General features: G+C 40.6%; 1 protein-coding gene across 9 annotated transcripts in view; it reads right to left on the bottom strand.

Moving 5' to 3' along the window:
* LOC122816469 (myosin phosphatase Rho interacting protein) overlaps nucleotides 1-22453 on the bottom strand; it is a 3136467-nt gene that overhangs the window by 263387 nt on the left and 2850627 nt on the right. For all 9 annotated transcript variants that reach the window (XM_044089284.1, XM_044089283.1, XM_044089288.1 and 6 more), the window contains one exon: nucleotides 18944-19103. In XM_044089284.1, coding sequence (XP_043945219.1) covers nucleotides 18944-19103 — 160 coding nt within the window. The remainder of the gene's footprint in view (nucleotides 1-18943; nucleotides 19104-22453) is intronic.

Raw genomic sequence — 22453 nt, 5'->3', positions numbered from 1 at the left:
TTACGGGATTTTGCTCAGACGTGCAGTAGCTTTCTTCTTTTGTTATACAATTTGTTTATGGCTGGGGTCCACCAGACAGGACGCCTGCCCTTGGTGGAGAGGGTCTTGGTTTTATTTGGGATTGCATGATCCATGCATTCTTGGAGATGTCCGTAGAAAGCATTTGTGAAGGATTCTGCATTGTGGGATGTGGTTTCCACTGTCCCAGTGGGCTTAAAGGATACCATGTAACCCAAGATGCCATGTAACCCAAGGCCTGCAGAATTTTTCTTGCAGGGAGTTGGGTTTTTGTTGCCATCAATTGGAAATATTGAGTCAGTTGTCCTTGCTTGTCTGGCGTGAGATAAGCCATCTGGGCCATTGTATTTAAGCTGGCACCCAGGAATATTATCTCTTGTGAGGGCACTAGTTTTGACTTCTTTTCGTTTACTGTGTACCCTAGGCAAATTAGCAATCCTTTTACAAACGCCAGATGCTTTATAAGAATGTCTTTACTCTCTGCTTGAATAAGGCAGTTGTCCAAGTATGGGTAAATTTGAATTCCTTTTTGTCTGCAAAATGCAATTACTGGTGCCAGGCATTTTGTAAAGACCCTGGGCGCAGTAGATAAGCCAAAGGGCAGTGCAGAGAATTGGTAATGCATTGAACCTGCTAAGAATCTGAGGTATCTTCTGCAATTTTGTCTGATAGGGACATGCAGGTATGCCTCCTTGAGGTCCAAAGTTACGAGCCAAGCTTTCTGCCCAGCATGGGAAGAAGCTGCTGTAGTGTCAACATTTTGAGTTTTGGTACATCCAGGTAAGTATTTAGAAAAGAAAGATCCAGAATGGGCCTCCAGGCTTTGTCCTTTCTGGGAACCAGAAAGAGTCTTGAGTAAAATCCTTGTCCTTGCTCCTGTGTTGGTACCTTTTGAATAGCTCTCATGTCCATGAGTGCTGTAATTTGTCTTTGAGCCTCTGCCTATTGATTTGGTGGCAGATTTGGCATTCCTTTTAACCTTGGCAGAGTGTGAAAGTGGAACCTGTAACCTTGAGATACAATATTGAGAACCCATTTGTCTTTGGTGATCATATGCCAATTGTGACAGAAGTGCCAGTTTTCCCCCAAGGGGGCTGCCAACAGAAAAGTGTTTGGCAACTGTAGAGGGAAGTCATTGGGGCTGTTTTTTATAAGGTTGAGGCCTGTCTTCCCCCTTCTTTCTGGGTTGAAGCACCCTATTGTCGAGGCCTGTAAGCACCTTGTGGTTGACCTCTGCCTCTTGGACGCCTGTATCTGCCCCTTTGAGGTCTGGCTGAAACTGGAAAGGACCAATTCTTTGTTGGTCAATTTCTGTTAAATTGAGGAGGCTGAACCTGTAAGAAATCCTTCACCGTTTGCATAGATTTTGCTTTATCCTCCATTTTTCTTAATACCTCTTCCGCCTTAACTCCAAATAAAACATCCTGCTGCAAAGGTGCATCCAATAATTTTGCTTTAACATGATCTGGTAAAGTCTGCTCTTTTAACCAAGCATGTCTTCTAATGACAGACCCTGTAACTGCTGCTCTACAGGAGGCCTCCAATGAATCAAAACCACATTGCAAAGTATGTTTTCCCACTTGTTCAGCTGCATGCAATAAATCCTGCATTTCCTTATAGTTAGGAAAATCTGAATTTGGAAGCATTTGTTGTTTCAACTGAGACATCAAATATTGCTGATATTTAAGCATGTGAAACTGGCAATTTACGGCCCTCATTGCTAAAGTTGCAGATGTATATACTTTCTTCCCCCATCTGTCTAATGCTCTGGAATCTCTGTCAGAGGGGACTGGATTTTTTGCTGTAGAGGCTTTTACCCCTTTGGGACCCTGGGAAATAGTTTCAGGGTCAGCAACAGGGCTTTTATAAAGGAATTTGTGAGAGTCAGGGACTCTGTAGTATCTGTCTGGCTTAACTGGAGCAGGGGGTAAAGAATCAGGATTTAAACTGGATTCGGAATACACATCATCCACAATATCTAACACTGGCGGAATAGCAAGGGGTCTGTGCTGAGGTAATAAAAGAAAATTTCTGAGCCTTTTCTTGGATTCTGAGTAACCCTGGCCCTCCCAATGGAAATGCTCCCTCATGGTATGTAAGGTTTCCCCAAAGGAGTAGTCCTTTGGTGGAGAGGCTGAAGGAAACGATTCCTTAGCATCAGAATCCTCATAAGGGGGTAAAGAGTATCCTTGGTCTGATGAATCTGAAGAGATGGACACCTGGTCGGATGAGTCATAGTCTGCATCCTATCTAGGCCTTTTATCAGGAGGAGGGTGGGATCCTCTGATCAGAGTAATTAAGTCTTCGGCCATTTTGAGCATCTGTTTCTTAGGCATGGAGGCCTGTCCTGGTGAATGTAATAGTTGTTTCTTTGTTTTTAAAGAGGTTTGAGATTTAGCAGAAGATTTAATGGTTAACTGAGTAGATCTGAAAACACCCTCTGAAGCTGCAGGTTGTTCAGCTGCTCCGGATCCCTCTGAATTGTTAGTATCGGTAGGCCGTAAATCTGGTGTATCCGAAGGCCCAGTCATCTCCATGTGGGAGTCAGAAGCGGCCTGTGGTTCCAAAGAAGCGGTCGTCAGGGGCTGCGACGGCACCTCGCTGAAAACCGGAGAACCAGCGACTGGCCTAGATGAGGCTTCGTCGTCAGTTTTGAGCCTATGATGCCTGTCCTTATCTTTGTGTTTTTTGTGTATCCCGGTCATCGGTAGTTCCGACGGCATGGTGTAATTGAACTTTCTACCAAAATAATGTTGGGCAAAATCAAACCGATGTTTAATAGTGTGCTTGTTACACCTAGCACAAAACCGACAACCTGTGACGTCGTGGTCTGGGCCTAGGCATGGGATACAATAAGAATGGAAATCCTTATGAGGTATTTGCTTCCCACAAGAAATACAATTATTAACTTTTACTGACATCGGTCCGAGTTTACCCTTTGGGACCCTGGGCAAGAAAAAGTTTCCCCAACGGGGTACTTAGCTTTGTAGAAGAGTTTGGTTCTGAATTCGGTCAGAAAATTTCAGGAGTTGGCAGACCGGCACTTGCGAACTGCTTTTGCTTCGGGCACCGAGCGGCAAGAAAGACTGAAGAAAATGGTGTCAGCTGCATCGTATATACCCCCGGCGCACTGACATCAGGGAAGAAGCGACAGCAACCGACGCTGTACCAAGACTTTGGAACTCGGGCCGACTGCGGGACCGCCTGACGGCAGGATAACCCAAGTGTAATGACTGCAGCAGTGTAACACGATGAACATCCAAACAAATCCTCATGTCAGAGACACTGCCTGGCTTTACTATCAAAGAGCCAAAGAAACACAAAGCCTAACTAAGTACCAAGAACTGCGCATCCGTGCAAAACCTGCATTAGGCTGGACAAAAAATTCTACTACATGACATTACAAACTAAATACTAACACAACCCTCAAAAATTTTGAAAAAATGTAAACCAGCTACTAAAACCCACCCAAAAGGCTACCCCCAAACCAACCAACCCTCACACTAACGTTCCCATTGAAACACAATTCAACTCCCACTTTGTGAACTCACTTCTGTCCTTAGTATCACATGACAGTTCCTATCTCACTACCACCCAACACAAATAACACTAATACAAGCTTTACCCTCAAAACACTTTCCACCACTTCAATCAAAAGCATGCTCTCCAAACTAAAAAAACTCATCAACAGCGGCCAAACTACTCCTCAGTTATTTCTTGAAACTCACAGCAGATGCTATTGCTATCCCAATCTCCACTCTCATACAACAGATCAATTGTTGAAAACTATGTGCCTAAACTCTGGAAAAAATCCTGTGTTACACCCATACATAAAAGGCGGGACCTCCACTGAACTTAACTACAGACCCATTTGCTTTACTCTCCTCCTGGCCAAAATCCTAGAAAAATGCATCCATACCCAGGTGCTAAAATCTCTCCTAGACAGCAACATCCTGTCACCTACTCAGCATGGTTTCAGACCTGCCCATAGTACCACTGCAGCCTTCCTTTGCTTCACAGATACAGTAAACTGTCTGAAAAACGAAGGCCTGCAGGTGTCAACTCTTTTTTTGTATATGTCCAAAGCATATGACACAGTCTCGCACCAAATCCTGCTAAACAAACTAAACCAATATCACCCATCAAATTCCACTCTTACCTGGTTCCAAAGCTACTTAACTGACAGATACCAAGCTGTGAAATGGGATAAATTCTCTCTCCACTCAACTGCCCATAACTATAGGAGTCCCACAGGATTCTATCTTAGGACCACTACTATTCACAATCTTCACAAATGACCTCCATACCTCCACACAGCATGCATCTATCATTCAGTATGCAGATGATACTACCTTAATCTGTGCTGCACAAAACATTCCCACCCTCCTGCAAACAACTCAACTAGCATTCTCTGAAGTTGAAAGCTACCTTACCAAAGCCCAACTTATCCTCAATCCAAAGAAAACTCAGCTTATGATTATAACCAGTTCTAACAAAAACACTGACAGTCAATTCACTACCTATTCCACAAATGCTGCTCCAATGGCACAGGCTAAGCTATTGGGAATATCCATAGACTCCCACCTAAAATTTGATAGTCTTCTCAACTTAACTATTAAAAAAATACATGCCAAACTGGGATCACTCTACCATATCAAACCATTTCTTACCAACAACACAAGATCAGCCATTGCTCGCTGCCAACTTCTATCCACCCTCTTCTATGCATCTCCCATTCTGACTAATCTCAACAAAAATTAACTAAGCAACATGGAAGCCTGCTATAACAGAATTGCCCGCTTTGCTGCAAATTGTTCATATAGAACTCATCACTGTACTGCTTTGAGACAGCTCCACTGGCTTGAACTGCCCAACCTCCTAAGTTACAATAAGCTCTGCCTCTGTCATTACACTACCTCCCCAATAAGTGCCCTGCCCTCAAAAACCTAGTACATCAATCATCCAAAAGGCATCTTAGATCATCAAGCAAACTAATACTAGAAGTCACCAACAGCTACAATAGCTTTGGAGACGCACTATATAGTAGTTCAGTGGCTAAAAAATGGAACTCTCTCCCTACTAGCATACAAAACACATCTTCCAAAGCCTCCTTTAAAAACCTCATTAGGCAACATCTCAAGCAAAGTTGGCAGTGCCATGGTTGCTCTCCAGGCTATTGAAAGTGGATAAGGTACACATACTAAACCTAGAGTACTTGATAATAGTTTTCACTCTTACTCACAAACACTAACTAATGTACAGTGTATATTCTGTACCTGTGTACTATGTATGTATTCTACCCATGTTCCAAATTTCAGCTGTACACCACAAATCTACTACCTTTATTTTTAAATTAACATTTTCTTGTTTATTCTCTCCACTTTAACTGTTGATATGCTGCATACCACTGTAAAAAACATGTCTGTTGTAATTTGTGTGTATACTGATCATGTCTAAATATCTAAATGTATCTGTAATGTTTCTATGTGGAGCTTTTCTCCCAGGGCCTCTGCTGAAAAAGGGCCTTTTAAGCTCAGTCAGACACTCCTGGTTAACAAACATAAAATAAAAAAAAATAAAAAATAAATAAAGGAATCAGAACCCTATCATCCAGAGTGTCAACTGAAGAGTAGACAGATGAAGGTGAAGGAGAGTTCCTTTGTCCTGTGTGAGAAGATCTAAGCGGTGAGGTAACATGATGATTGCCCCTGGCCAGATGGAATAACAGGAGGAACCAGTGCTGTTTGGTCCAAGAGGGAGTTACCAACAAAATTGTTAGAGTCCTTCTTGATTTTGTGAAGGACCCTTAGAAGAACAGGAAGGGGAGGAAAGGCATATAGGAACATTTCCTCCCAAGAAAAAGACAAGGTGTCCACTTACCAAGCCAAAGGACTTGGGATTCTTGAACAGAACTAAGGAAGTTGCCAGTTCAAAGGGGAGGAAAACAGATCTACTTGAGGAATACTCCACAGATGAAATATGTCCATAAACAAATCCCTGTGTAGCATCCATTTGTGAGGTTGTGTTCTGGACCTGATGACATAATCTGCCACAAGACTGCACTCAAAAACTGTCTGTAGGGTAACCTGCAAGTTAATGGCTATTTCCGATGTTTGAAGGACTAACTTGCAAAGACCTGGTGTCTGCTTGTTCGTTGACGTACCATGACTGTAGTGTTGTCTGTGTGAACCTTCTAAGGACTTGGTACCCAAAGCACACGAAAAGCTTGAAGGGCCAAAATGAGAGCCTGCATTTCCTTGAGGTGATCTGCCCTCTGTTAAGGTGACCAAAGGTCTTGCACTTTCAGGATGTCTGAAGCGGGTCCCCAGCCCAGCTCTGGTGCGTCTGTGAAGAGTCCCTGGCATGGCTGAGGAGGGTGAAAAGCAATACCCAGATTGAGACAGAGCTGCCAAATCCACCCGTGAAACTGCAGTTTGAGACAAGGGAGAAGAGGAATAAGATGGTTCAGCAGGGGGAGGTACTGAAGCCACATTGATCTGAAATACAACTGAAACTTTCTCATATGCAGCCTGGCCCAGGAAATCATGGGAACACTGCAGGCCATGAACCCCAGAGCTCTGAGAAATTCCATGGCTGGAAGAGAGGGCAGGGGAAGCAGGGACAGAAAATAACTTGTGATGGACACAACCTAGGAGGCAGGAAGAAATGTAAGCACAGGAACTGTCTGGAACCTGAGGCATACAAAACAAATGATCCTGACATGGAGTCGGCATTGACTTCTGAAGGTTGATTGTGAAATACAGGCTTTATAACAGAAGCGAAGTAAAATGAAGATCATGCACCAGCTTAGAATGTGATGAAGCCTGAAGCAAGAGGTTGTCCAGATAAGGAAATATATGAATGCCCTGAAGCAAACAAAAGGTGATTATAGGGGCTAGACATTTTGTGAACACCCATGAGGCTGTAGGAAGCCCAATGGGAAAAGCAGAGAACTATAAATCAGAGAAAGAAACAGAGAAGTGCAACTATTTCCGGAAAAGAGGGTGGATAGTAATGCGCAGGTAAGCATCCTTCAGATGCAAGGAAATTAGAAAGGTTTGTGGGAGTAAGTCTGAAGAGACAGCATTAGAAAGGAAGGCACTATGAAAAACGTGTTTAGAAAGGAAAGCTCCAGGACAGGTCTCCAAGATCCCTCTTTTCTTGGGACCAGAAGCATCCTGGATTAAAACTAAAAAAAAATCACTACCTGTCTGCAGAACCAGTTGAATGGTACCTTGGTCTAGCAGATCCTGCAATACCCCTGGAGAAGAAGGAAGCTGTTCTGTGGGGAGTTGAGGGATTCCTGAAAAGGAGTGAAGGGCCTTCTAGGTCATAAAGCAGCCCTCCCTGGTAAGTGAATGAACCCCTATGCCTCTTGGAAATAATCAGCCATGGTTTCCCCTCAACATCCACAGCAGACATTTGCAAGGCCTCTAAGGAAGTGTGAGAAGCAGGTTCTGTGCCAGCCTCCGAGAAGTTCGGAGCAGAGGAAACTGAAGGTAATGCTGGGTTGTCTTCTGGGTTCTCACTCACTTCAACAGAGACATCCAGTGGAGGCTGAACAGCAGCAGACTCAGACCTAGGTTTCTTGGCCTTCTTCTGCAGTGGTAGCTGCACCTCTGGGCGAAGAGATTCTGCAAAGATACCTTGGACCACAAGCTTGAGGTGGTGGTTCTCAAGGTAAATGGAAAGTGAAGAAAGGCAACTACACAATGTACTGGAAACAAAAGCCTTGTGTCCCCAACTAAATATACCATAGGCAAATGTCTCACTGCCTAGGAGCCTGAACCCCAGATGGAACACTAACTGTGGTCATGGGACACAACTTAGCAAAACAGGCACTTATTGTGGTGGTCCTTATAGGTAATTTGCCTCCTATACTGACATTTCCCTTTCTTGGATGACATACAACCCAGTAAACAATATAAGGAAAAGAAAAAATAACCCCAATGCGGTACTTATCTGAAAAATGTAGAGGTGGTAACATCAGCAAAATGAAAGGCATTCAGACCAACATACAACTTCATTTGGACTAGTGGCAATAAAGTTCTGATTTATGTATGTACGTCACCTTTATGCCCGACAGTGACGCAGGGAGCATATGGCTGACATACAATGACCCTTAGGTAACAAAGGTTTTAGTATACTGGACGGACCCTTAGGTAACAAAGGGTTTAGTATACTGGACGGACTCTGAGTTATTCTTGGCAAGAGATCCCAGAGGTAATGAATACTGCAATAGTGGTATGGGAAGACATCTATGGTTATAGTGGATGCCATAAGACCTAGCAATCTAGGGATGAGTCTAGCATGTGGAGAAGGGTGCTGAAGAACTTGTAAAGCTGACTGCCATACAGAAACTATCTTGGATTCGGTAAAGAAGTTAACTGGTTGCTCATGTTCAAGTGGTATTTGCTGAACTCTGTTGTATGGGTATTAATTTGCTTTTGGACTAACTGACTGTGGTTCTCAAGTGTTAGAGAAACTGGAGAAAGAAGTTCTTTTGTTGAAGGAGAAGATCTTTGGTTGGTGTGGTGAGGAGCCAATTAAGTATGGGAACACCCAGAACCATAGCAGTCTGAGATGAGTTGTGACTACTGCCATACACTTAGTGAACACCTGGGGAGCTGTGGTGAGACCAAAGGGCAGCACTCTGAATTGGAAATGACTGGCTCTCATATGAAACAAAGAAATCTCTTTGATCACCTTGAAATCTTGATTGGTAGTAGGTATCCTGGAGATCTACTGAACACATCCAATCATCCTTCCTCAATACAGCTGGAATGGACTTAACCAAGACCATTCAAATTCTGTTTGCTTTACAAACTGATTAAGATGACTGAGGTCCAAAACTGGCCTTAGGTCCTCTGTCTTTTTTGTAACTAAAAAGAACTGGGAATAGACTCCAGATTCTAAGTGGTCTGGGGGACCTGCTGGATGACACACTTTCTAGCAGCTAGATTATAATTGGTGGGGTAATACTGTGGGATGACTCCTCTTCTTTAAAGGAGTGGAAACAAAGGGCATTACATAGTCTCTGGTGATTATTTGCAGCACCCAAGATTCTGATGTGATGGCCTGCCAGGCTCGACAGTGTAGGGATAAACACTACCCCCCCACCCCCCAACTGCCTCTAGAGTGATGCAGTTGGACATTCCTTCAGGAGAGACTGAAGCAGTTCTTAGAAAAGGGACTGCAAAACCCTTGATTCTGAGGTCCGCCTCTGCTTCTGGGTGACTTCCACTGATTCTGTTCCCCCTCTACCTCAGGAGGACCTGTCGGTTTACTATCATTTGTGCAAGCAACATTCTGTCAGCAGTTATGCTGCCAAAAATCAGAATGTCGTGCACAAAATGATGAGTGTATTGCATAGTCGAGTCCAATTATGTGACTTCAGTACTGTATTCGCATAAGTGTGTTCGACTATATGTACGGAGATCATGGTACAGTGGGGATTGGAAATTCATCCATATCCCCACTGTAGTGTGATTTCGGAGTTGGAATATATTAGTAGCAGGGGGTGTGGGGGGTGCAGGGGGGCTTGCCCCCCTGCAAAAATGTGATATGTCATATAGGAGTTTGATTTACATCAGCTCCTACACGGCTATCACGTGACATTTTCGGCGACAATGTCAACTCAAATGTGTCGATCATTTAGGGCGACCTTGTGTACGTTCAAAATGTTTGGTTTCAGTTTAACTTTTCCTTATTTGGGATGGCAAATGTTTTACCTTTCGAAATAATGATAGTAAACCAGACCTGTCTGCAGGAGCATCCTGGTTGAGTCCTTGAGCTTTCCTAGACCACATCTTCTTACCACTTCACTTTGACTTTTGGAAAAGGTTCTCTGAGGAGTAGAAAAGCAAATTCTAATGGCAGAAAGGGTTTTAACATCCAGCTTGCACCTGGTGCGCTTTCTTATGTTTTGGTCCAAAGAATGTAGAGCCATCAAACAGCACATTAAAGAAGGACATCTTGAACCCTTCCACAATGTCACATAATTGCAACCAGGTGTGCAGGCGGATGACTATTCCAGTACCTTCTGCTCTAGCCATGCCATCAGCTGCATTGGAAAGCAGATGCATGGATACCTTAGACATTAATTGTAAGGTATTCATCTGGGACTCCACTATCTTCTGAATGCCTGATGGAAGATTACTTGAGAGAGACTTGGTGAGTCTCTTTGTCAAGTCTTTCTTGAAACATGTCATGTGGGTCAGGAAGTTCAAGGCTCTAAGTGTGAAGTTCACTGAACCATATGTTCATTTCATGAATCTGTCCAGTGTTCTACCTTCTCTATTAGCCAGCTGAACAGATGTACTCACCCCAGAGAGATCTTTTTTAGTGTCTGACACCACAGCCATGGCATTTACTGGGGACCCTTGATCCACTGTACTCTGTCTTTAAGTGCAATTACAATTTTTCTGCCTTTTTAAGGATTGTTTCAGTTGTGTCAGGATCTTTCGAAGCCCACTGAGCTATCAGGTCTACAAGTGCATCAGCAGGCGAAACCACCCAGGAGGTAAAATAGACAGCTCCAAAACCCTCAAGGATCACAGACTCTTCAAGAGAGGGAGTATCAGTGGACCAACCCACTTGCTGCTTCATCAATTCTAAAATGTCACCAAAGGGGGCCTCGGTGACCCCTCCCAGTCATCCAAGTCAGAGTCTTCAATGACCAATTCCAGAGAGGAGTCTGGGTATCTCCTTTTACATGTCTACTTCCTAGGATCCTGTATTGACTGAACTTCTAGAGGCGAGTTGGAATCAGATGGGGAACTCACACGGTAAGCGGTTCATTGGCGAAAGGAAGCTTACTGTCTCTGCTGAAGCGTGGAGTCAAATGCAATATCCAAAAGAGGCTGGGAATGGAGCCAAGTGCATGGCAGCACCTCTTCTCTTGGGCTGGCCACAACCCTTTTGAAAGCCTCGAACACTGAGGCAGAGGTCGGGTCTGAAGAGACTCCTATTCCATCAGGACAAGATGAAGTAACAGCCTCTCCTGACCCAATCTGTCCTGGATCAGAAACAGACAATGAAGCTGAGCTATTTTGTGCAGAGCTGTTGAGAGTGACAGACTGCTCTGAAAATTTCATCACTGAATCAATGCTTCAAGAGGCAAAATCGATGCTTCAGCTCTGAGACTTTTCCCGATCTGAAGGTACCAAAGCTGGGAGAGTAACGGACACAGCCAGATTCAAAACTGACAGAACTACTGGCTACAACAAGGGTGCTACTGTGGTGCTCGGATCCACAGGGTGGACTGGGATCAGAGAAATTAGTAAAGGGGTCACTGGAGCTATTCTTGGGATATCCTGTGTGTATGGACCTAGTAGAACTCCTAATTAGATTTGAATCCAAAGGAAACTCTGCATCCTGTCAATGTCTGCCTTAGTAAGACTGCTTGATGACTGAACAGACCTCGAGTAGTAACCCACTGATGGCGGTCTAGATGAACACCTCTCCTGAAGGAAGGGAGAATGGAGCAGAGGACTCTCTGGCTTTGGTAAAAAATAAGGAGGCAACATACGATATGGGATCTGAGACGGGAGTCTGATCTGACCGACAAGATAACTTCAGTGCTGGACCAGAGGGTTCTAACCAAACCGGAAAGCAATTTCTTGATTTCTCTGACCTCTTCTTAGACTTGCCCTTTTCCTTTTCTTTTGATTTTTCTTTCTGCTTTGAATTCTCCATGGTCTTAGCTTGAGAAACTAGTAAAGAAACAGATGAAGCGGACTGTCTTGACTGAGTAACAAGTCTCTAAGACCAGTCTTAGTGTTACAGTACAGTCTTGAATTGCTCTAGACCTGAAGGAAAAGCAAGTCTCACAGTCAGTATCTAAGTGGGCTGCTCTGAGACAAACCAAAGGAAGCGTGGGTCCTGCTGTGGAATCTTATGACCGCAGGCCGTAGACTTCTTAAGCCCCAAATATTATCTGCCATAAGAATGGCAATGAAACCTAAAAGGCAAAAAAATACAGTACACTAGAAAAAGCACAACTGTACTAACAGTGACAGAAAAATACAACCTACACTACAGAGTGAGGCTATCTACTGAAAAATTAGTAATGTAGTAAACAGCAAATTTTTAGACATGTAAAAGATACATACACACACAACATATATATATATATTTTATATATATATATATATATATATATATATATATATATATATATATATATATATATTTTTTTTATTAAACAGAGAAGGATAAAGGAAAAGATAAAAAAAAAAAAAAGTAACCACTGAAAGATAGAGAATCAACAAGAACTAGCACTTATTATCCAAGAAAAAACAGGCAGAAGGCAGGCAGGCAAAACACAAACACGAACACTTCTCCTTAGGGCAACCAAATCCTTTATTGTTAAACCAACGAGATAAGCGCTTTTGTCTCAATTTTACATAATCAAAGAGACTTCTTCAGATAAAGCTTACATTCAACAATCTGCAGTTCAACAAATGCTTCCTATGATCATCTAACCATTTGACGAACTTTGTAGCAGCTGAAAGCATTAGAAAAATGAGCATTAACCATAAATACACCTCCTCAGTACTGTAAGAGTTTTTAATGGTTAAAGTTCATCTGACGTAAGTGGAGTCAGATGAACTTTAACCAGTAAAAACTCTTACAGTACTGAGGAGGTAGATGTATTTATGGCTAATGCTCGTTTTTCTTATGTTTTTAGCTGCTACAAAGTTTGTCAAATGGTTAGATGATCATAGGCAGCATTTGTTGAACTGCAGATTGTTGACTGTAAGCTTTATCTGATGAAGTCTCTTTGATTGTCTAAAATTGAGAAGAAAGCGCTTATCTCGTTGGCTTAACAATAAAGGATTTGGTTGCCCTAAGGAGAAGTGTTCGTGTTTTGCCTGCCTGCCTGCCTTCTACCTGTTTTTTCAAGAACTAGTACTTATCTAATATATGAAATATCAGAGCCCTGAAAAACATGACCTTCTAGATCAGGTAAAAAAAAAAACAAGATCTGAGATATTTAGTGGAAGAGAGGGATTATGGGCAGGGAAGGAGTCAGACCCATTGAACCACAGCATCTAAAGTCGCCAAGGTTAAATCCAAAATGATCCAATAACCCAAAAGTTTGAATCAGATGAAAAAAAAGATAACATTGGATCACACACTTGTCAAAGATAGCAGCCAAATTTACACTGTTACAAGTAGAAATTATTACAGGAATTATTGAAAACACAGTCAGAAATAAACAAACATAAAAATAGAAAGAGAATAATAAATCTAATAACAAAACAAGAGGAATGAGGTCCCCAAACAGGGCTTATCTTAGAAGTAAACCAGAAAAATCAGCATCAGATTCTGTCAAGAGTTAGAAGATTTTCTTCTTTGGATGGCAGGACAAGAGTGAACACTCATTTCCTGTTGACAACTGAAGGCTTCTCTCTCAGGATACACTCAACCAATTAGCTGTGACAGAAACAGAGTGTGCGAGTGGAATCTGAGCTTTTGAAAGCTGGCCAGTAGTGGTCTACCTTGGCAGACAACCCAAAATGCTACTGAGGCAATGGGAATGTTGAACATCAGTAGGTATTATCCGAAATGAGTTGTTAACACTACTTGTGGCCTCATTTGACCTCGTAACACCAAACAGATGCTAAACAGGTTCTTAAAATCATTACAACTATGTGCATGAGTTCAGGATAGAGTCTGAATGACACATTGTAGAGTTGAGCAGTATAAAAGCATACAGTTTGGTTTGGGTAAAGAAAGGATCTGTATTTCTGCAACAAGAGGTGGGTACTTCTGCTTAAAAGATTTGTTTTTGGAAATTTTAACATGACTGTGAATAAGAACAGTCACATGTACCTTTTTATTTGACTATGATAAAAAAGACACAGAAATCAAAACTGTCTCTTCTTTACCATCTTAAAGTCTGCAAGAAGAATGTGTTTTTTGTGCGAAGATTTACACCAAAGCATGTGGTGACTGTCACCTCCTGCAAGAACTGTATTTGTAAAGCAAGCCTCTGCATTTCTTTTGTAAAGCTGAATGAAGTTACCAAGTTCTGCATCTCCCTTAACCTTAAAAAGGTAAAATTTACTTTTTTTTTTTTTTTTTTTTTTTTGTTTTAAACTTTTTGGCCACATGCCTACTGAATAGCAAGTCTTCCCTTCATGATAATCAGCCCATTTTTCCTTGTACTAGGAATGTACCCAATTCCAGTACAGGGTGAGCCATACAGAGAAGCCCATGACCTAGACAGTCATAAAGATTGTTTTTGAACCTACAAATACCTGGTAGGATGTGAACAATGTGAATATTTCTGTTTTAAGCCCTAACTCTGCCCCTGATGGTGATGAAAGCACCAGCATCACTGTAGAGACTAACAATACCCTAGCACATACACCATCCTTTATGTGCTCCAACAGGGGGTATTAGTCACCAACTTATGTAGCTGCAGCAGATGTACTTTCTGATACCAGCTCTTGATATCTGTGTGGTTCCCACTCCTTCCACAGCAGCTGGTCCAGAAACCATCACACCTTCATCCCAAGATGGGCGAAATGTAGCCACTCATTTCTTATCCTGGCCCTTCCAACGTAAGAGCTACTATTCTAACTCACACTCAGGGCTTCATCCTCCTGCAACATACCACCATGGTTTAAAAAGGTAAAATGTTAATTTATGAAGCCAACAACTGCTACTAGATAATTTTCTGTGTACAGAAATTCACAGCAAAGCTCTGTTGTTGTTTTAAAGAACTTTGTTTCTTTACTGAAGTGTCAGATAAGCACCAGTCTGTCACTATATATCCAGAGATATATATCTACAATTATATCTACTAACTACACACACACACACACACACACACACACACACACACACACACACACACACACACACACGAATATAAGTAACATAAAATAAAGTAATCCTACCAAGAATCCAAAAGAAGGAGGCAGAAGTCATCTCACTTCATCAGAAGTCCATGTAACTCGGATGAAAGCTCTCATTGTTGTAGAATAAAAGAATTGTGGTTTCAATTCTGCCTCTTTTTTCACACATGAATATATATATATATATATATATATATATATATATATATATATATATATATATATATGTGTGTGTGTGTCTACATACACATATATATATATATATATATATATATATATATATATATAAATGTAAAGAAATCTCAATCCCTCCAAGCTACACGCTCTAGGGACCTAAACCTTGTCACCACAATAAACAGGACACGCTGGAGGAATAGATTCCTGTCCCAGAGACTTCCTATACTCTGGAACAAGCTACCCATCTACGTTAAGCAAAGTTCTTCATTAGCACTCCAAGAAAAATCTTGATGAGTGGATGGGAAATAGGAAATACACCCCAGGGATCACTTCTGTCTCTCTGCTGGACAGTGGCACAGGAAAATAACTTTCTTGGGTGGGGTAAGCTATGGTACCTTGCTGGCTAGGCTTACGTAGGCCCTTGGGCCGATAGCCTAGTACCTATCTATGAACCTATATACATATATATATATATATATATATATATATATACATATATATATATATATATATATATATATATATATATATATATATATATATAGATATGGGACTCCTGAATTTGGTCAACAATGCAAAATGTTGACAGCTGCTCGATCGACCACAGTTGGGTCAACAAAGGCAGATGGCTGACAGGTGTGCTGGATCGACAATCTCCGGGTGGGAGAATATCCCCTTTCCCCAGGGACTGTGTGATCTTGGAGTTGTTATATATAATGGACGGCGCTTGTTCCTCATGCAAAAAATAGTTTTTTTTTTTTTTGCAAGTAGCAAGGATTTTCCTCGCTCATGTGCAGTTGACTGTACATGTTGGCGTTGCCTACCTTTTGTTGCTGATATTCTTGCCATTGACATTTTGCTGTGTTGCCTAAGGTAAGTAATTCCATGTATGTATGTATGTGTGTGTATATATATATATATATATATATATATATATATATATATATATATATATATATAGAGAGAGAGAGAGAGACATAAATCTATACCTACACATATAACTATATTTATATAAAGAAAAATGTATATTAGAACTATGATCCTAACACAGTGCATCATAAGGAGGAAGCAATCAGTCAGTGTCTGGACTCTCAACCTTCTTTCATCTATCAAAGACAGAAATATTATAAGTTGGGTAAAAAAATGAAAAAGAAATGAATGCATCCATAAAGCTACTGGTAGGTACCTTTCGTTGCAACCCCCCAGGCTGCAGATGCTCTGCATTTATGAGCCAGAATAATTATTTTATACATCCATACTCAAAATATATCTGCACTGACAGATATAACTGCAATAGCATCTTTGTGGTATACTGGGCAAGCTGTGCAAAATGTAAAGCATTCTAAATAAAAAAAAAACAACCTCCTCAAGATAAGAGCGACCCAACAATTTTTTACTTTTAATTCCATTGTTACTCTTTTACTTATGTTTGGTAACTAAGGACTAATTTAATTTCAAGTTGAATTGTTTCTATTATACGTCTGATCAACACCGTGAACTACAATGCAGGCACATGCTAGCATAGTGAAATCTGAAGAAGCCCCACACTTTATTATCAGAAATGGGCGAAAACATTTTAACATACTAATTTTGTGGTGAACACAAACTTATACACTTGTATTTATTTAACATAACCACATTCACCAGTTTTTACACAGATATAGGTTTATGTCTGTATATGTGTATGCATCCATCCACAACCCATTTTATGTGTATGTCTATCATCTAGACAGCTACACATATTGCATATTTTTCAGTTTATCACTCTGTCCTTATGTGTGGCCCATCTCTGGCCCTTCCCCTCCCCTATGCTTTCTGAACCTGGGAATCTTCAAACACACACATACACAATCTTCACATTTTATTTCTTTTAGCTTGTCTTAATGCTAGTCCTGAGGGTATTTTGCTCTCCTGACTCAGACTTCCTGGACTCACAAATGGTTGCTAAATCCTCATTGCACCTCTGCCCTTAGCAACAGACGTCTGTTAACAATCAGTTCCCAACCCCCTTCCCGTCAACATCTCACACAGAATATAGTCTAATTACCATCTGTTTCATTATATACTGTATCGATGTAATAAAAAGGCAGGAACTGATGCATGCATTACTACTTGACATTACACCTTGCACAATAAACAGCCAGATCTGCAGTGACTTTTTTTCTTACTTATATAAGGAATTAATAGCACTAACCACAATAAAGATGCAAACTTTGAATGTACTAGTGTTCCAGTCATTGTCATTGAATGTGATCTGTTTTAAGTGCTCTTGGATTAAAGCTCTTGTCGTAGTATACATGGCTATTTATACTGAATATAGAAATGTATTACTTGTTACTGTTACACATAACTTAGATCTGATGAAGTCCAGACAATGGAGAAAGCACTGATCTCTTGTTTTAACTTAATAATCAATGGTTTAAATGTGCAATTTCAGCTTTAATCCTGTTTTTTTATTTTTAATAAGAATGCAAATTGATCTTTGACATGGATCTTGCATAAGAATTTGTGACAAAAGCATATTTTAGTAATTTGTATGCCAATGTCAAGAGCAGTCATTCCTGTGCAACCACTTTCCTTTTTTGTTGATATATACACATATGTAGTACATACCCACCCATGTTGATTTATGAGTGTATCATCAAATTTTGAACAATCAAAAGAGCAAACCAAACAAGAGCAATCATTTTAGAGTGAAACTAAAATGAATGAAAACTACAAAAAACAAAAATACAGTCAACTCTCAGTTAACCGGCACCCATAGCTGGATGCTTGAGAGTTGCTATTAAAAATAGGCCTGACTAATGCTGTATTCTATACTATTTGTTTGGTTTGACTTGCTCTCAGGCTGGGGAGAGAGGGAATTTATTCCTATCTTCCTTTTTAAAACTCTAAAAACATAAGGTATATTTCGGCGGGGGGGGGGGAGAGAAAGTGCAAGACATGAAAATTGTACTGTATTTCTTCGAATTTTTTTTTTTTTTTTTTTTGCTGGTTGCTTGAGAGTGCTGGTTGCTTCAGTTCTGGTTAGCTAAGAGTTTACTGTAATATCTTTTTGCAGGGAAGCAAGCTCCTCTGCACCCCCCACTAATTATATATACCAACCTAGAGACTGCTTGCATAACAGCGGGGTACAAGCAAATTCACTGACACCACTGCAAAGCGATGCGGCAGTGTGAAACACCATTTAATAAAGTATTTACGTTTCTAAGCATTTTTCTTTTTTTTACTGCAGCAAAAGTGTTCTCTCATATGGCAGTTCACTCTTCTGCATTATAACCATATATATTCATACACACAAATATATGTACATTTTATATATACATACATATATGGATAGATAAATATGCATAAGTTATTTATACAAACATGCACAAAATATATACCTGTATATTATATACATATCAGATGTGTAGACAGCAGGATATAGAGGGGCAAACCATCTAAATGGTTCCAAACACTACCACCTTCTCCAAGATTAGTTAAGTACACAAAACGTCTGCCTCCACCTTGCTAATGCACACCTTGCTAATGCATAAAATCTTTTGTCTTCCATTTAATTACATTAAATGGAAATGTATACTACAGAGCACTTTATTTACAAACTGTAGTGTAGTACTATTTATATTACAATTTATGATCAGCGCACACTCATTTTTCTGCACTTGAACTGTAGCCTCTACTGTAAGAGCTGGTAAACAATGGAAAGACTACTGTGCTTTTGGTCAGAAAGGCTAAATCACAGACAATTTAAATTAAACTTAGACAACTATATATTGGATTAGACATAGTTAAGCCACTCTATCGTGGTCACAAACTCTGGGATGACCTTAAGGGTGAAGAGTTTTATTAAGGAACATTAAACAGCATAAACCTACCTGATTGTGTGCATTAAGTTCCTGGTTTTCCCGCTGGCACTGCTGCAGGGCCTGCCTCTCAGCTTCCAATGCCTGTGCTAGATGAGCATTTTCTAAACATTTTTGAGAGTACTGCTCTGAAAGAACTTCCAGTTCCCGCTGGATTGATTCTAACTCCTCCCTAGGGAAAAGCAAAGACAGTCTAACTGTAAGCAGCACATCTCAAATGAAATAATTTAGAGACTATATATTTTTCAAGCGCTCTTTTAACACACATCTTTAAAGTACTTATAAAGTCCAGTCTGGAATCAGTGTAAGCTTTTACTGCAGCATGTTCTAAACCCCATGCCTGTTAACTATCGAACCCAATGCTGCACTATGAGGTATGCAGTCTACCACAGAGCAGCCATCACTCAGGAAGCTATCAGAGATTTCTTTTATGTACTAACATTACTATCAAGTGCATCCTCTGCAGAAGCACCAGAATTAGATGTTCAGTGAGCACAGCAAACGTAAATCACCTGTTCACAGAGGTGATATAAGCCCCTCAGATTGTGCAGCATCTCTTACAAGCATCTCTCACATCCCAGAAGATCCCTGGTCTCCACCAAAGAAACCTAGATGGACTGCATCCCTGAAATATAATTTTCTTACTTACTACCATTTGCTTCCCCAACATTTCTGCAAAGTAATCTGTAAGGAATTCTTAAAGCCTACCAGTTCACAAAAATGTTCACACTTCACAGTCTTCCTCAACACACCTCCAGCATTTGCTATATACCTGAAGAGAAATATTCTGAAGTATACTTGGGAACATGTAAACACTGACACAAATTCTTCCACGTAAAAATTCTAAACTTTCTAGACTTTGTTGAATATTTAAGAGATTTACACATTTCCTCCCATTGTTTATTTGCAAATTGTTTTCTACTCGCTCTTCCCAATCTTTTCTTTTATTGAATCTTATACTTACCATGTTATATTTATCATACCCTACTAATTATTCCTTTTCGTAAGAGCACCTTCTGTCTAGACTTAACTAAAAATTATCACAGCTGGTACTTCACTTAGCACTCACATTATCAAATTCTCTTTACCTATACTTTTATCAATCCCTGACAGGGAAGGCAGCTTCTAACCTGCTGTCCAAAATTCTGCTTAACTTTATGCAACTTTATTACTCTTCCATCCCAACTTATTTGGTTCCAGTACCTTGGTTCCTTTGTTAACTTCCTCCAGTAAATGCCTATTTTTTGTATCCCTACTTTGTTGTGGCTTAAGCTTCAAATCAAATTTGCAGACTCCACCCTTTTTGTCTTTAAACCTGCATCCAATGTGTGGATGAATTTAAACAACTTTTGGTAAATGCCCCTTCTGATTGTTATTTGTAAAGGCTGAGGAGAGTTAGTCTAGCTCCGTTCAGCTGTGCTTTGGAAGGTTTCACTATGCTCAATAACCTACCCCCCATATTGTGAAATATATAATTAACCATACCCCAAGCCACTATTCCCACCAATGACTTAAATGTCAATCAAATCCCTCATCACACAACACACACCTTCTCCTAATTTAGACACAAAGTGGTCGCAAAGTGGAAAACTACACTCCACCAGTCAACTCAATTCTTGCCTGAATTGTATTCCACTAAATTAATAATGTTATCTACCCCGAACACACAAGGAAACAAAAAGACTGTCTAACTTTTACCTGACCTAGTTGGAAAGTGAAAAACTACACTCCAACTGATTTCTTGCCTGAATTGTATTCCACTGTATTAATGTATGTAAAGTAATTACCACATCTGATACAATAATATTAGCCAATTTGTTTTAGAGGCATCCTGCACATCACAGAACCATTCTTTGCAGACCCCTCCCCCTCACTTTGTTCTCACCTCCACTTTGTATTAACTGTTCCTGTAATTTTACTATACTGCTCTGTGTTGTATAGTGCCACTTTTCTGACACCTCTTGGTCCCCTACTTTCCAGCAACCATTACAGGTGCTCACTAGTCTGTACTCTGGTCAAAACTTACAGCTAACTTTCTTCCGTCTCAATTTCTTATTCTTCCTTTCCCAACAATACCGTGGCCCTAAATTATTTTTATCTATAGTCCTTGGTAGTGCCTCTAGTTACAGTTTCTGAGATTGTTTTTTGTATTCTTGTGTGAACTGGTCCATCCCGCTACGCTCAGACTCTCTCCACTCCCTACCCTACACCCATTCCCACCCACTGCCACTTTCATTTCCTTTACACTTGCTCCAGTTCAAACCGCACCCCCTCCCTGGTGCCAACTGCTTCCTATCCACCAATCTTCACGCACTCCCTTTAAACCTGTTAACGCAATCCCTCCTCTTACCTAACCCACTCTCTCTTTCTGAGTATAATCACTCCTCCCTCGAAGCTACTAAATCCTCTACATCTAGCTTTACCTTTTCTATTCACTCTTTCCCTCCCTTATTAATTTCACTATTACACATCACCTTCTTCACTTTTACCACCTGAGATGCTACATATTCTATAACCTTACAATCATGATACTACTACTCCCAAACACCTTCTTCCTTCTTACTCTCTTTAGCTCCAACTCCTATTACTGCCCTATATCTAACATATACTTATTACTAGTTGTCTGCTGTGCATATACTGATCTACAGACCACTGCTAATTTCACTATTGCACCCTCACTCTTTCATAGCCACAACTTTACCTTGCACAAATTTAAACTACTTCAACTCCCTTCTCCCTCTACTAAGATCAAGCCTATCACCTTATCTCCCTTAACTCAAACTTAAATAAAACATCCTTGGTAAACTTACTATGCTTTAATGATATTCATCACAACTCAGGCTCAGCTTACAGCTCTTCACCCCACCGTCATACTGATCTTTCCCACAATGCCTTGGCTACCCATAAACGTACTTCCATCTCCTCTCAGGTTCGCCCTAAACAAACATTTTCCCCCATCCTCCAAACACCTATGTATTCTCTCTCTGAATATCCAAAGTATAACAAATAAAATCACTTCTCTTCACTCCTGGATCTCTCTCTACACTCCAATATCCTCTCTGAAACCTGGCTTCAACTTCATATAACGGACTCTGAAATTCTTCCCCTGGGTACAATATCATCCGCCAAGATAGACTTAACAAAAAGGGGGAGTTGTAGCTATTCTATACTCTATAATTAACTTTCCCTCTCTCCTTTTCCCTCCACTGCCCCTAGCTTCCACCCCTGCTGAATTCCTCAGTATAAACTGTAAACTAAACAACCTCATAAAACTAGCCATCATAGCCATCTACATTCCACTTGCTAACATCCCTACTCTTGAACACTTTAGCTCTTGGATTTCTGAAACTATGAAACTATCTCCCAATGAAACCATTATCGTGGACTGGAATGCTATAACCTCCTACTCTTCAAATTCTAGCATTAATCTCTATTGTTTCTCCCAACTAATCTCTTCTCCTAACTGCATGAATAAACGCATCAATACTGGCACCACTTTTGATTGGATCACCGCTAACCCAA

The sequence above is a fragment of the Protopterus annectens genome, chromosome 12.part0, assembly GCF_019279795.1.
Source record: "Protopterus annectens isolate FY-2018-M chromosome 12.part0, PAN1.0, whole genome shotgun sequence".
In the NCBI taxonomy this organism is placed as follows: Eukaryota; Metazoa; Chordata; order Ceratodontiformes; family Protopteridae; genus Protopterus; species Protopterus annectens.
Note: the sequence above shows the minus strand (reverse complement) of the source record. Positions and strands in the feature narration are given on the sequence as shown.